This window comes from Ammospiza nelsoni, chromosome 25, assembly GCF_027579445.1.
Source record: "Ammospiza nelsoni isolate bAmmNel1 chromosome 25, bAmmNel1.pri, whole genome shotgun sequence".
Classification (NCBI taxonomy): domain Eukaryota; kingdom Metazoa; phylum Chordata; class Aves; order Passeriformes; family Passerellidae; genus Ammospiza; species Ammospiza nelsoni.
The window spans coordinates 557,405-571,516 of NC_080657.1; the positions used below are offsets into that span (position 1 = coordinate 557,405).

At 51.1% G+C, this 14,112-nt stretch overlaps 1 protein-coding gene across 1 annotated transcript in view; it reads right to left on the bottom strand.

Annotated features, from left to right (window-relative positions):
- The window catches only part of ARID1A (AT-rich interaction domain 1A), a 53,400-nt gene that overhangs the window by 16,122 nt on the left and 23,166 nt on the right, over positions 1–14,112 (bottom strand). The window contains exons 4-6 of the mRNA XM_059488542.1: positions 13,651–13,764; positions 812–1,052; positions 456–545 (exon numbers count right to left, since the gene is read on the bottom strand). Of these exons, the coding sequence (XP_059344525.1) occupies positions 456–545; positions 812–1,052; positions 13,651–13,764 (445 nt within the window). The remainder of the gene's footprint in view (positions 1–455; positions 546–811; positions 1,053–13,650; positions 13,765–14,112) is intronic.

Consider the following 14,112-nt stretch of genomic DNA (forward strand, 5'->3'; position numbering starts at 1 on the left):
CCAATTTCCTGTTTTAGTCAGGAAAAAAACCCCTTAGTGTCACAGCAGAAGCCAGTACAGCTCTGCAAATCCTTGGGGCTTCTTGTTCTTGGTTTTTCTTCACTTGTTTCTTTTCTCAGGGTGACAACTCTATACCTTCAGCCAGGAGAGCTGAAATTTTACATTCATTTTTCCCCCCAAAATTTTACTCTCTCAAAGTGCAAAGGCACACAATATTGCTGTGAGCACCCCTTGTTTTGAAGCTTAAAGCATGTTAAAAAGCCAGAGAAAACATCTTAGAAGCCAAAGCACCAGTTTGGAAGGAACATTCAGAGGCCAAACAGCCACCAAGAGCTGAATTTACTGCAAGGCGCCCCAACACTTCAGCCTGTATTCCTGGGGCAGCTTTCCAGTGCTCAGCCCCCTGAAGCCAGGTGCCCAGGGCAGGGAGCTGGAGGCAGCAGGGTGGGACCCACCTCGGTCCTGCGCGATGCTCGACTGGTTCATGGAGGGGTGCAGGATCGTGTCCGACTGGCCACTGGGAGGGCGGGGAGGCATCTGATTGCCTGGGCCACAAAAGGACACACACCATCAGCACAGACCCCCACACACCCAGCAGGCACAGCCCAGAGCCCCAGACGAGCCCAGGACAAGGGGAGAACAGCAGCAAGCGGTCACTCAGGCCGGAGCAAGGGCACTGCTGGCTCTCCAGCACCTCGTCCACCCCAGAAACCTCTCACACACACCAAGGAGCTCAGAGGAGCTCAGTGAGCACCCAGGGCAGCTCTGGGCAGCACAATTCAGCCCCAGCAGAGCCAGGGTGAGAGGTTACCTGGGACTGCAGCAGGGGACAGGGGGCCGGAGCGGGACTGAGCAACGCTGGCTGGAGATCCAACTGGGGAGGGGGAGGGTCCTCTGATGCCTGGCAGGTGAGGAGAGGTATGTGGCGAGAAAGGAGACTGAGCTGGGTTACTCTGCTCTCCTTGGCTGCTGGAAATCCCTGATGTGCTTACTCCAGGGCTCAGGGCTCCTTCGGTCCCCATGGGCAGGTCATCTATGGAACCAGACAGGTCCTGCAGGGCACAGAAACACATCAGAAACCACAGAGCCACGGGGCTGCTCTCTCACACTGCTCAGGAGGAGCATCCGTCCCTGGGCATGCTGCACTCAGGAGTCAGTGAACTCTGTTTGCTGCTGGTACCAAAGGCTGCTGCCAGACATGTCCTATCCTGCTGCCAGCCTGAACCCAGGAGCTCCTGAGCTGGCTTGCTGCTGGCCCAAACAACCGGCTAATTTTCCTTTTAATTCAGTTCAGAGGTGGGAAGGTAAAGAATGCATCAACAGCACACGTAAAGCTGCAAACACAGGAGACAGTCCATGTGATCGTGGCTTGGAAGGGAAACGTGGCTCAGCCTCTGAAAGACAGAAAACTCCTGCCTCACCATAATTAATTCATAAACCTCCTATGAGGTGGGAAACTACTCACTTGAGATGGATAAAAACAAACTAAACAGAGATTTAAAAGAAAACCATAAAATACTCTTCAGGGTTCCCACTTCCCTTTCTTCAAAGACAGCAAAAATTAGCAGTTACTGCATCCACCTGTAAAGTTTAGCTTTTCTCAAAGGCAAGGCTAGAAAACACCCTTCCTCCTGCATGTATTCACCTTGCAGAAGAAAAGCACAAAAAGCCTAAGAGAGCTGAACCCTCCAATTGCCACAGCATCAAGAACCAGCTGGCAAGTGTGGAATGGGGCTAATTCCAAGGAGCTGATGTGCAGATCAGATCCAGCATGCCCAATTGTGCTGGCTGGCTGCTAACAAGGTGCATCAGCTGCTCAGGCTTGGCCTGCACTCAATGAGTCAGGAGAGCCCCAGCCAGAGGAAGTGGCAGCCTATTTGAACAGAAAGCTGGGAAGTTGTAACTATTCCAGGGATTAGATAAAATCGCTGCCAGAGGTTCAAAGGATCACGGCAGGTGAAGAAGTGGAGGCCAAAGCTTACCAGGACTTCACTTACCCCTCCTAAGTCTTCCAAAGCAATCAGCTCTGGATCAGAAGGGTTCTGGGTGAGCCCTGAGGGAATCCCAGGTCATTCTCCCTGCACAGAACTCAGCTGAGCAGCACAAGCAGAGCCAACCTCATTTAAACCCCACGGAGAAAGGCCGAGGCAGCTGATAAATCACCTGGCCAGCCTGGTTCCATTCCCACTGAGAGCACAGCTCCTGGTCCAGCAGCAGGGCAGGGAACGTGCTCCCAGCCCTGGCAGTGCACAGGGACTTGGAACAGACACTGCACTCATCAGCCTGGGGGAGCAGAGCCCCCAGACCCAACCCTGCCTGCCAGGGGTGTGCAAAGGCTCTGACAGCACAGCCAGGATGTGGAACTCAGGGAGAAGGGGAATTGTGGAGGAATAAAAGCCAACACGGTGACGCCCAAGCACTTCATCACCCCGTGGGACTGGGACATCCAGAGGGCAGAGCTGGGCCTCAGCACCACCTTCAGCTGCTCCAGGACAGCAATTTCCTCTGTTTTAATGGAATTTGAACAAAATGCTTCTAACAAATGCTGGCCAGCGTTACTTTGGAGCTGCAGAGCCCAGACGCTTGGTGGGATGATTTAGTGCAGAGCGTGTCCTCCCTCCCCTTCCATTACTGCTCCTGTTGGAGAGCTCATTTCCTTCACCACAGTCTCTGAGGTGTATTTGCCTACTGCTCAAGTATTATCTTCCTGAGGGAAAAAAAAAAAGCTTTGTTTTATTTCAATGAAAGCTAAAAAACTGCAGAAAAAGCCTAAAAATAGTGTATGAGATCTCTTGCAATTTTCACTACTTTCCTATTGTAACATCAAAAGCATTGCTCCTTTATGCAGCTATTTGGGTGTTTTTCCCTGGACAACTTTGACAAATCCCACATTCCTACTGCAGAAACCATCTGAAGTGGGAGTAAAGAGACATTATTTCCAACATTTTGCATTAAAAAGCATCAACCAACACAAACAATCAAGAGCAAAACACTCCTCTCACTGAGATTTACTGCACCCAACTGCAGCCACTGATTCAAGACACACAAAGAGATTTCTCCCAGAGCCCATGAAGGGATCACAATGTCCAGAAACCAGTTCAGTCCAGCCTACAACTGGATGGAAATACTGGCATGTCCCTTCAATACATGAAGGTGGTTTTACTTTGAATCACCAAATATCTGCAAGACATAAAATGAAGGAACGTTAAAAACGGTTTGAAAATTAACTCCTAAGAAGCAGATAACAATCTGCAGAGCTCATGCCTTTCACCTTGCCTGTGCATCAGTGCTTTAGTACTCAAGGCATTTAAAAACATCCCATTTTAATGAAGCAGGTGGGTCCTGGGTGGCTGTGCCCCATTGCTGACACACCAGGAGGGACCCCCAGAGGGACCCCCAGAGCTACAGCTGTGCATCAGGCTCCCAGATTATCAGTTTCAATGAGTTGGAAGTGAAATACACATCCCCCTTTCCCAGCATTGGGACATGAGCTGAAACAGGACCATGAAAATTGAGTAACTCCTGAAGTGACTTTCACCTCCAAAGATAAGTAAGTTTTATGAATTCCAACAATAAAGTAATTTCCCACCAAAGAAGGGTTCTGCCAGCACAGCAGCATTTTCTGAGTGTGTTATTCAGCAGGACTGTGCTGCTCAGAAGGGAAACTCCTGCAAGGGGAAGGAGAAAACATGGACTGGAGTGTCTGAGCCCCAGCAGCTCATCAGGGGGCAGCTGGTTTCCTCCCATCAAATTCCCTCTCAGGATGTCAAGCACCAGGGCACCAGGGGTTAATTAAACCTGAAAGACACCTCCAGCTCTGCCACCCCCAAAGCAGGGGAAAAGGAAATCCCTGCATCTCCCCACAGCCTGTTAGCAGAGAACCTTTAAAACCAACGAAACCTGACGGAAATAATGGAGCCCTGCTGCCGTCAGGGGGTTCTGGACGCAGCCCAAGAGCAGAGGGCCTGCGAGGTTTTATTTGCCTCCCATGAGCACCAGGAGCAGCCCTGGGAAGGCACAGCAGCAGCACAAGGGCTCTCCCCTCTCCCACAGCACAGCCGGGGAGCCCAGACAGGAGGTGAGGCTCAGCAGCAGCAGCTCTGCCAACTCAAGGAAACGTCAGGGTCTGGAGAATTTCCTCACGTGTTTCCAATGTGTTTTTTATGCATTTTATTGCTCATCTGCCATGCAGATCAAAAAACGCTGGAGGGATTCCAACTATTTCACACAGAATCTCACACTCCAGGCTGGCTGCAGCCCCAAAGCCTGAGTTTCTTCACTTGAAATACTGCCCAGTGTTATTTTGGGATGTGACCTGATAGCGGAAGCCCACGGGGACCCGGGGAGGGAGCGGTTCCAGCTGTGAGAGAGAGAGGATGCCCGAGCAGGGCCGGTGCCAGCGCGGGGCTGTCAGTGCTGCTGACAGCAGGAACCAGCACAGCACCTCCTGCTCACACACACAGACCCTGCTGCAGGGGCCAGGGCAGCTCAGCCTGCGCACAAATCCCTGCGAGTCCCGGCCTGGCAGCACAAGGAGCCGAGGGTTTGTGCTGCAAACAGCCGGGATTCTTTTATCTGGCAGCAGGAACCAGCACCCCTCTATCTGATACAGCCCATTTGTTAAACAAACAGAGAGATGAAACAGCCAGAAACGCTTAAGATCAAGGTAACAAAGTCCCAGAGGAGCAGAGAGACTGAGGCTCGGCTCCGGCCCATCCCACTGACCTGGAGGAGCAGGAAGACTGACCAGAGAGCAGAAGGGATTCCTGAGCAGGGACTGCAGCCCGTCCCAGCCTCGGCCCTTCCACGTGGGAAGTGTGGGGGAACAGGGACTGATCTCACACCATCAGGTCGCCAGACAGCACTCAGGGAAATTATGGTTTGAGATGGGCATGTGCTGCAGTTTATAAATTCTGTAAGGCCAGTTGTTTCCATAGGATGCTCACAAGCAAGACCAGAGAACAATGGCTAAATTTATTCCCCAGTTCTTTCTGAAAGGGAAAAAGCCTCTTCCTTCCTTCTGATTGAAATACTCACTTTCTATTACAAGCTCCTTTTCTGTGCAGTTGCTTTTCCACTTACTCAAGAACTACCAACATTTAAAAATCACAAGCTTGTCCTTTCCTTCCCCTTTATTTCCACACCCAAAATACCTCAATCCTCTCTATCACAACAATCACACAGCTGACTGGCAGGATCTCCCTGCTATTTTGGGGACATGGATAGACTCGTTCCTCCTTTGGCAGTACAGACAAATCCTGCCTCTCATGCTCCAAAGAACACTTTCTCCTGGAGACTTCCCCATGCTCCACTCACAGCACCCCCACAAAGGAACCTGAGGTTTTCCCAGATGTGACAGGAGGGTCTGGAGAGGCCCTGCAGCCCCAGTGCCTTCCTGCTGTGCCTCTTCCAGGTTGCTCCCCCAGCAGAAACCAGAAGCTGGAGCTTGGGAACAAGTTCAGCTCCAGTAGAAACCCAGCTGATGCTTGTCATCCAGAGAGATTTCTCATCCAGTGTCCCCAAAGCTGACAAATCAAGAGTCAGAACAGAGATTTTCCAAGTCTTGTCCTATCCCAAAAACATGCAGCTTGTGCCAGGGATGGCATGATTCCCCTCACTCTGCTCTTCCACCACCAGTCACTGTGGAGAGGAACACGAGTCCGTCTTCCCAGCACCAAAAGCACCTTCAGGATCCTTCCTGGTGTGGGCGTGCGCTGGACAAGACACAAAGGGGACGCCCTCCTTCAAAATGGGATAAGCCCAGCAGTCAGAAGGAACAAAGGGATTTATTTGCAATGAAATCACTGGGATTGGCCCCTTGGATATGTCCCTGGAAGTTCCATCTCTGATCTGAGCAGGGATGACATGAGAGCAACAAGAACTGAGTTCAGCAGGAGAAAAAACATCGAGTTTGGTACCAAACTGAGTGAGCCACAAGGACCTAGAGCCCTCACGTGCCACTCACCCATCCCCACAGTCCTTACAGAGAGGAAGGAAGTGCTAGACTTTACTACTTCAAGGGGAAAACACCTGCCCACTAAAACAAACAGCAGCAAGGCTTCAGCAAGGCTCTGCTGCAGAGTCCATATTCCCTTCCCTTCCAAGGAGTTCCAGCTCCTCTCAGGCAGCAGCGCTGGCAATTACAAACCTAAGATGGGGACTGGAACATGCCAGAGAGATTCGTGCAGTTTCCTTGCTCAAAAAAGAAGCTGAAAAGCTCATTCTTCCAGGCTGGCTTCAGACAAACTGGGAGAAGCTGCTGGCTCGAGCTGCACTGCAGGGAAGGGAGGCTGGCAGGAGGAGGGGCTCGGTGCCACACGAGGAATTTTACTCTGATTGCAAAAATAAGCTGCTGCTCTAATCCAGCTCAGGAGAGGTGGGTGAGGGTGGTGGGCTGGCAGGGACCAGGCTGGGGATGGAGCAGGAGCAGGGCAGGGGAAGGAAGGGCTGCTGGCTGTGCCACATTCCTGCACCGGAGCCTTGCGGAACAGCTACCGCAGCAGCCATTGATTTTTCAGAGGTCGATACTCCACTCCCACAGATCTCCTCGGCAGGAGCTTTAATCACATCTCCTGCTCCTTCCCCGTGCCACCCCTCCTTCTCTTCCCCCTCCAAATAAAATAAAATAAAATAAAATATAATAAAATATATTAAAAAAAAGGGTAGGGCGAGGGGGCTTTCCTCCCGCTCCGAGCATGGAGCAGGCGAGCAAATCTCATCTTCCCCGTCTTTGGAGAGCACAGATTCAGAGCTGTGGTTGCAGCACAAAGTGGAGAAGGAGCACCATGATTCATCCACAGAACAAGATGTCGCTGGAGGGAGAAGCGCCGTGTGGAAGGGCAGCATTCCCACCCGGGCTCTTCCACAGGACCCTGCGAGGTGCAGCAGCAAAACCCCACACAGGAGCTCCCACTTAACCCTTTGGAGGCTGCTCAGCTGACAAAAAGGACTCCCAGCTTTACACAAAGGTTGGTACCACATCAAACATCCAAAGCAGCACAAAAATGCCGAATTTTCCCAGCCAGGGTGGTGTCACTTCAGCTGTCCCAGAAGCTGTCCCATCCATCAGCACAGAAGGGTGACACCTCCAGCCCCCACAGCAACTCTGACCCCAAAATAAGCTCAGGAAAGAGGCAGGAGGATCTGGGCACAGGAGGAAGCAACATGGCAGCAGCACCAGGGGATGCTCTCCCTGATTTCTGGCAGGTCTGGGGATGCAGGGATCTCCAAGCCATCAGTGGGAAAGGAGGTGCAGGAGGGAGATGAGTGCAGGCCTCAGCTGACAGACCTGCCTATTCACAGAGCTTTTGTTTTCCTTCCACAGGATTTTACATCTCCTCATCCAAGTCTGAAGATGAGCCCCAGCTCCCAGAGAATCCAGGATCAGAAGGAGGCAGGAAGCTCCCCTTGCACTGCCAGACATGAGGATATTCCCATTGCCCAGCTTCTCTGGAAGGCACTTTCCAGGCTCATGTTCCACACACTGACACTCCAGAGCATTTAGTCATCCCAGCATGTGACTGCGCCACCTTGCCAACCTCCCCAGCCACGGTGGGCAAAGGGAAGCAGCAAAGGCAAGAGGCTGAAATTATTACAAAATTTAGAAGGCCCCGGTTCAGGCAATACTTTGGACTTTAAGATAAATCAGCTTTTAGTATTCTCATCAGCCTCTGAAACAATTAACAGTGACAGAATCAATTTCTAAAAAAGCAGGAGGAAGATTTTAGGACAGAACAAGATTTATAAGGTCTCAGGCATCTGCAAGTGTGGTGAATCCAGTGGTTCCTCCCCTGGAAGTTGTCCCTGCCTGTGGCAGGGGGTTGGAACCAAATGACCTTTAGGGTCCTTCCCAACCCAACCCAGTCTGTGATCCTGGATGGATTCTAAGAGACAGCTGGAGGCTGCAGCTCCTTCCAAAACTCCCTGGAGCCTGTGGGAAGGGTTTGGCCCCTTGGCACTGGGGCATCATCCCCAGAGCTGTCTGCAGTGCCACCCCAGGCCTGGGTGCTGCTCTGGGTGGGATGGGGAGGCTGAGACACGTTTGGAGGGAATCACGGAACTGCTCCTGGCCCAGGGCAGTGAGCAGCACAGGAAGAGGCACCATATCCATGGAAACCTGGCCCAGGCCAGGCTGCCCTCGGGGTCAGGGCGCCAGAACAGTCCATGCCTGGAGATGTCACTTCTTGTCCTTTCAGGAAATTAAACCTTTTTTTCCCCTTTCCCTTAATAGAAGCTTCTTCTTTCCAGATTCAAAACTGCAATAAAAACCAATCCTACACCTCCTCCAGTTCCCAGGGCTGACTGGGATCCTGGTGTGACCCATCCCAGCCCATAGGAGCATCCCAAGCTTGGGCCCCTGCCGTGCCCCACACATGGGCACCACGTGGGAAGAGTTTTCCCCATGGTATTTATGATCCCACATGTCTCCAAGACAAGTCAATCCAGTGTGCCAGAAGCACAGTAAGAGGGAAATTGGAATGAGAGCTCAGGTGTGGAGGTGTTTGAAGCACCCCAGGGTTGAACACCCTCCAGAGGAGGGTCTCACCAGCACAGCCCCTCCCGCCCAGCACGGTGGGCTCCTGTCTGGCAGGGCTGATCTGCATGAAAAGGGAAGGGGGTGAGCATCAAATGTCAGACTCACAAGAGGATTCTGGACCTTTTAAAGGGTGTGCAGTGAGCCTAAAAGGCAGCAGCAGAGAGGAAGTGAAAGCCTGACTTGCCCAGCCTGCAGCCTGAGCTGCTGGGAGAGCAGGGGCTGGGCAGAGCAGGGGCTGGGCAGAGCAGGGGCTGACCCTGCCCTGGGGAAGGGGCTCACCCTGCCCTGGGGAAGGGGCTCAGGGCCCATGGCACACAGCAATGTGAGCAGCAGAGCCCAGAGCACAGCCAGGCCCCCCGGCCGGGGCTGCCCACCCTGCAGCCCCTCCTGCCCAGCAGTGAGCGCTCACCCATGGCTGGCCCAGGGAGGGTCCCATGGGGGTCCCAGCTGTGCTGCCCAGAGCAGGGCGGGTGAGGGAAGGGCTGGGCTGTGGGGAATGCAGAGGCACAGGCAGGAAGCCGAGCTGAGCTGCTCTAGCCCAGAATAGAAACAGGAAACGAGCCCGGCACTGAGCGCAGCACACAGCACAGCTCCTGCAGCGGCTCCCCTGGGATGCTCTGCGGAGGGGAGAACCCCTGGCACAGGGGATCAGCTCCCCTCAGAGCCCAGGAAGGGGTGCCAGGACAGAGAACTGCCCCACGGACACACAGCAAAGCTGCCCTGGGGCAGGGCTGAGTGTGAAAGGCGTCACTGAGCAGCTGAAGGTCGGCGTGGCTCTGGGGATGCTCTGCACAGCTAACAAAATATACAAACTTGGGGGAAAAGGCACAGCCTCCTCAAGGAGCCATGCAGGAATGCTGGGCACAGTCACACAACATGCAAACCTTGGGCAGAGGAGCACTGAACAAGGAAAAATACATTTTTACCTTACAGAATCACCACAGCCTGGATAAAACCCTGCAGATGGCACGAACTGAAGGCAGGCAGGGATCTGCACTGCCAGAGCTTCAGGTGCTCCTGGGGAAGCCCGGGGTGCTTTATCTGCATATCCACTGTGCTGCCCTGCTTTGAAATGCACACACTGCTAATCCCTCTCCTAAGGCAAGCAATAAGAGGAGCTCAAAAGGCCAAACACAAACCAAACAGAAGCAGGAAGTCCCATATGGAAAGAGAAAAAAAGGAGAGGGAAAAAAAGAGGGGTTTGAAGTGACCAGCAGATTCAACTATAAAAGGTTCCTTCTTCCTGCCCCCTGAAAAAGTTGCCGAAATTATTCATTTTAAACTGAAATTTTAAGGAAGCAGGCTGCCTGCCTCCCTCCATGGCAGCTCTGACAGTTTTGTGCTGCATTTCAGCCTGTTGCATTGATTATTTCCAGGTCAGGGGACGCAGCTGACAGAGCTCAACTTTATTCCACTTCAAGCACTCCCAGAGCAGCTGAAATGACCAGTTGGAAAGGATGGAGAGCCCAAGCAGGGCTTCCTGAACGCCTCCTGTGCCCCAGCTCAGCAACTGCTCCGCTGAGGGAGAGATAATCAAACCAAAACCACCCCACAACTGCTGGGGACACTCACTGACAAGATTTTTCTGCCAAAGCTCTGCAGCCTCATTCCTCTCCCTACCCAACAAAACCTCATTTCCTTCAATCCACACTGCAAGGACCCAAGGACAGAACCCACACCCAGAAATGAACCTTGGATCAGGAATATTTTCAGTTGGTTAAAATCCTTTCTGCCATTGATAGGACACTTTTCAGATCAAAATTCACATATGAACCAGAGTGAAACATCACTAAATAAACAAAATGGTTTCCCAACAGGGCAAAACAGCAGAATACTGAGGTTAAAACTGTTCCCACTCTACAATAAGATGAAAATAAACTGTCCAGGACAGAGAGGAGATTTCTCCCTCAGGCTCACCACTACACTGACCAAACGAAGAACATTCTGGGGTAGGAATTCCAAAATTTTTGCCCCAGCTGCCCAGTTTGCTGCCACAAAAATTTAAACATGACCTTGCTGTGTCAGGAGCTGCAAAACCCTGCCAGACTCTGTCCTCCTGGTTTATTAATGGCTTTTGGGGCGAACCTGGGAGCTCAAACACCAGAGATGCCAAGTTCTGTGTCTGGGCAGGGATGAACAGCCTGGTGGAACCCCTGCCTCATGCCCCACATCCTTCCCAAAGACATCAGGAACTCCTTCAAGGCAGCCCATGAGAGAGACTGGGGCGAGGTAAAACCTGTCCCATGTTCCATAATGAGAGAGAAAATCCCTCCCAACAAACCCAACACTCCAAAGAGCCCTGCAGCAGAGCAGATCTGCAATCCAAACCCAAATGGATCCAATCTGCCTCCCCCAGAGCTGCTTCCATGGCTGCACAAAGGAACTTTTTACCTGGAAATGTGTGACTCCTTCAGCCTCAAAACCCAAGACTCAAAAGTCCAAGCTAGCACTGAATAAACTGGGTACAACTCTCCAGGAAGAATTTTTTGCTAAGGAGAAGAAACGAGGGAATCTCCTGGGAGAAAGAGATCTATCCCAAGGATCACTATTCCTCTATTACACCCAGACACAGAATACTCTACTCCACTTCTCCTGTGCAATTGCAATCTAAGTTTAGTTTGGCTGCAATCCTGATGGAGACTCCCTGGGGAAGGAGTGAATTTTACAGAGAAATTCCTCAGCCTGCCTGCCACAGGAAGGGAGAGCAGCCAGGACACTCACAGGGAGGCAGGGCTCTTTACAAGGCACCAGGGAGAAAGTTTGGTTAATGACACAACAACCACGATCCTGTGGAAGGAATCCTGAAGGCCCCACCCAGAGGGATCCACAGGACATTCCTCAGGCAGATCCCAGAGCTGAACAACCTGACAATGTCCCTGCCAGGGGACCAGCACCTCCTGAAGGGTGATGCTCCAGCCCAAGGAATATTCCCTTTATTGCCCTGAATTCCAACATGAACACTATGCACAATATCCATGTGCAAAGGCCAAGGACTTGTAAAGGCACATAAATTCAACACTTCCCAAGAACCCAAAAAGCAGAACCTCCTTTTCCTTTTCCTGCTGGGCTGATCCCTGTTTAATTAAAGATGATGCATGGCATGATTTGCCCCAGTTCCAGGATACCCAATGAGCTTTTCCACAGCACCCACCAGACCTGGAAAAGGGCTAAGGACTCTCTAATAAAATTAAAAGCCCACAAACAAACTCTGCTCCTCTAAGTCATCCATAATGGCAAAACAGGGATCTGGGAATCCTCCTGAGCAGGATAAAACTTTCTCAACTAGACAGACTGAGCAATATCAGGAAGATAAAAAGAAATTGATAGCGCCCTTCCATGGAGATCTTGTGTTCCTGAGCATCCCCAGGCCAAACTCTGTGCAGGAGATTGATCACTGCAAACTGAAAGAAGGATTTGGCTGCCAGCATCCCAGAGATGCCTTTCAACACCCCACAGCATCCCTGTCTGGAGCCCTTCTCAGCTGGTGCTGTTCCTGTCCTACAGGATCCCAAAGAGACAACAAGGAATTATGAAAGAGGTACAAGTGAGTCTCCTTTTTTTAATTTTTTGCCTACTAAGGAAGAGAAAGGCCAAAAATACACCAGGGTTGGGTAAGCTAAAGACTGCTTGATTTCTTAAATGCAAATTATTTGGTGGTAAAGCCAGGAAAACCTGATATTCCCTTGTTTCTAGGTTCCTCCACTCTTGCAGCTGGGATGGATTTCTTTTCTTAGACTGCTCAGGAGAGGGGACAACTTGAAAAGGGCCAAATATATTTAACCACAAGGTATAACACAAACTCCCACTTGGTGCTGAGAAGGAGCCACTTCTGCAAAGCCTGGTTCCTAATTCCTATAATCCAAGGCAGAGGGATCAGTGGGATCCAGGGAGGCTCCATCAGCAGTGCCTCTGAAAGGACTTCCCACCCTTCTGAGCTACAGCAATTGCTTCAATTACTTCAGTGCCTTCCCTTCTCCTGAGCTGCTCGCCAGAAGATGGGTCACATGGAAGAACTTGTGGAGAGGCAGAGTGGAAAGAAACGTGCTATTTAAAAAGATTCTTTTTTTCCCCCCAGGCCTCAGAACAAATTAAATCTTTGTAATCAAGGTCCAAAAGGAAAAAAAGGAAAAAAAAAAAAAAGCGAAGAAAAAGCAACAACCCACAACTACTCCCATTAGGTGGTCAGCACTAGAATCACTTTATATTTTGGGTGACAATTTGTACCCACAATCTGAAGGCATTATTTCAAGGGGCTGGTAACAAAGCTGTTCTCATGGCTGGGAGCAAAAATAACTCAGTTCTACACACAGCTCACTCCTCTGGCCAATCCAGCTGCAGCTCCCAGCACTGACTTAGCCAGTGGCTAAAGAAAAAAATGAAACCTCACTCACTTCCTACTGGTTAGAACAAAAGTTACCAGCAAAATTGGAACTCAGCAGCTCCAAACTTCTCTTCCAAGCCAGAGGCACAGACCAACTTGTGCAAGCTAACCTAAACTTTCAACCCTTCTCTGTTTCCTTGATGTTTTAATACAAAATTAAACTACTCTGGCCCAAAACCTGCTGAAACACTGGGCACTAGCCTCATCCTCAACTGGTCACTGCACATTCAGATTTAGGATGCCAAAGAAAATACAATTCTCCATCTGCCAAGGAAGGAGCTACGTGGGACTGATTTTTCTCACGCCAGATACCAATGAATTTGTCTTTTTCACCAACTGTTCAGCCAGACTGGACCAGAGAAGCCCACTGATGCTCCAATGCCAGTCACCAGTGCCACAGTGGGCTAAGGAACAGGAAAATCAGGTAGAAATGAGGATTTTCCTGGAGGCCAGGGCCTGCTCTGAGAGCAGTGAGGTACTTCAGACTCTGCACACAGAGAACACAGAATGAACTGCTTTAGGCAGCACCTGCAGACCAGAGCACTCAGGGTTAAACTCCCCTCTCAAATCCATTACTTTTGTAAATTACATTCAACCTCCAGTGGGAAGTAGGAAGCTAATGACTTAGCAAAGAGCACAGGCAGCCTCCATGGCTCCCATTTCCACGTGGAACAGGACCAGCGCTCATTTTCCTGCTGTGCTGCTGATTGCCCTCGGGCCAGGCCCCACTCACCGGCAGGCTGGAAGGTCTGGACTGAAGATTCAAGTTCATCTCTTCTTGCCCTTTACTGGAAGCCATTGAGGGAGCAGAGGATGCCTGGGACCCAAACGAGTCTTGAGATAACTCCTGAAACATCAACCAACACACACAAAAAAGTCACAAATGGGAATACAATGAGGCCTCTGCTGGAATCACTCTGGGATATTCTCACATTGTGGCAGATTTATGTCCCCTTGGTGACATTTGCCCAAAACAGGAGGTGAGAGCCAGCACTGAAAGCCAGCAGCACACACAGATAGTGCTCAGAGCTGGGAGCACAGGTCCAGGGCATGACAGAAGAGCCATTCCCAGCTTTCCCTCATCACAGACTCTGCCACAGGCTGTCCTGGATCTGCCCCTCTGCTTCCTCACCTTCACCTTCACCCTCATTCCAGGTACATCTTTACACAAACAAGGCAAGTCAATTAAACCCTT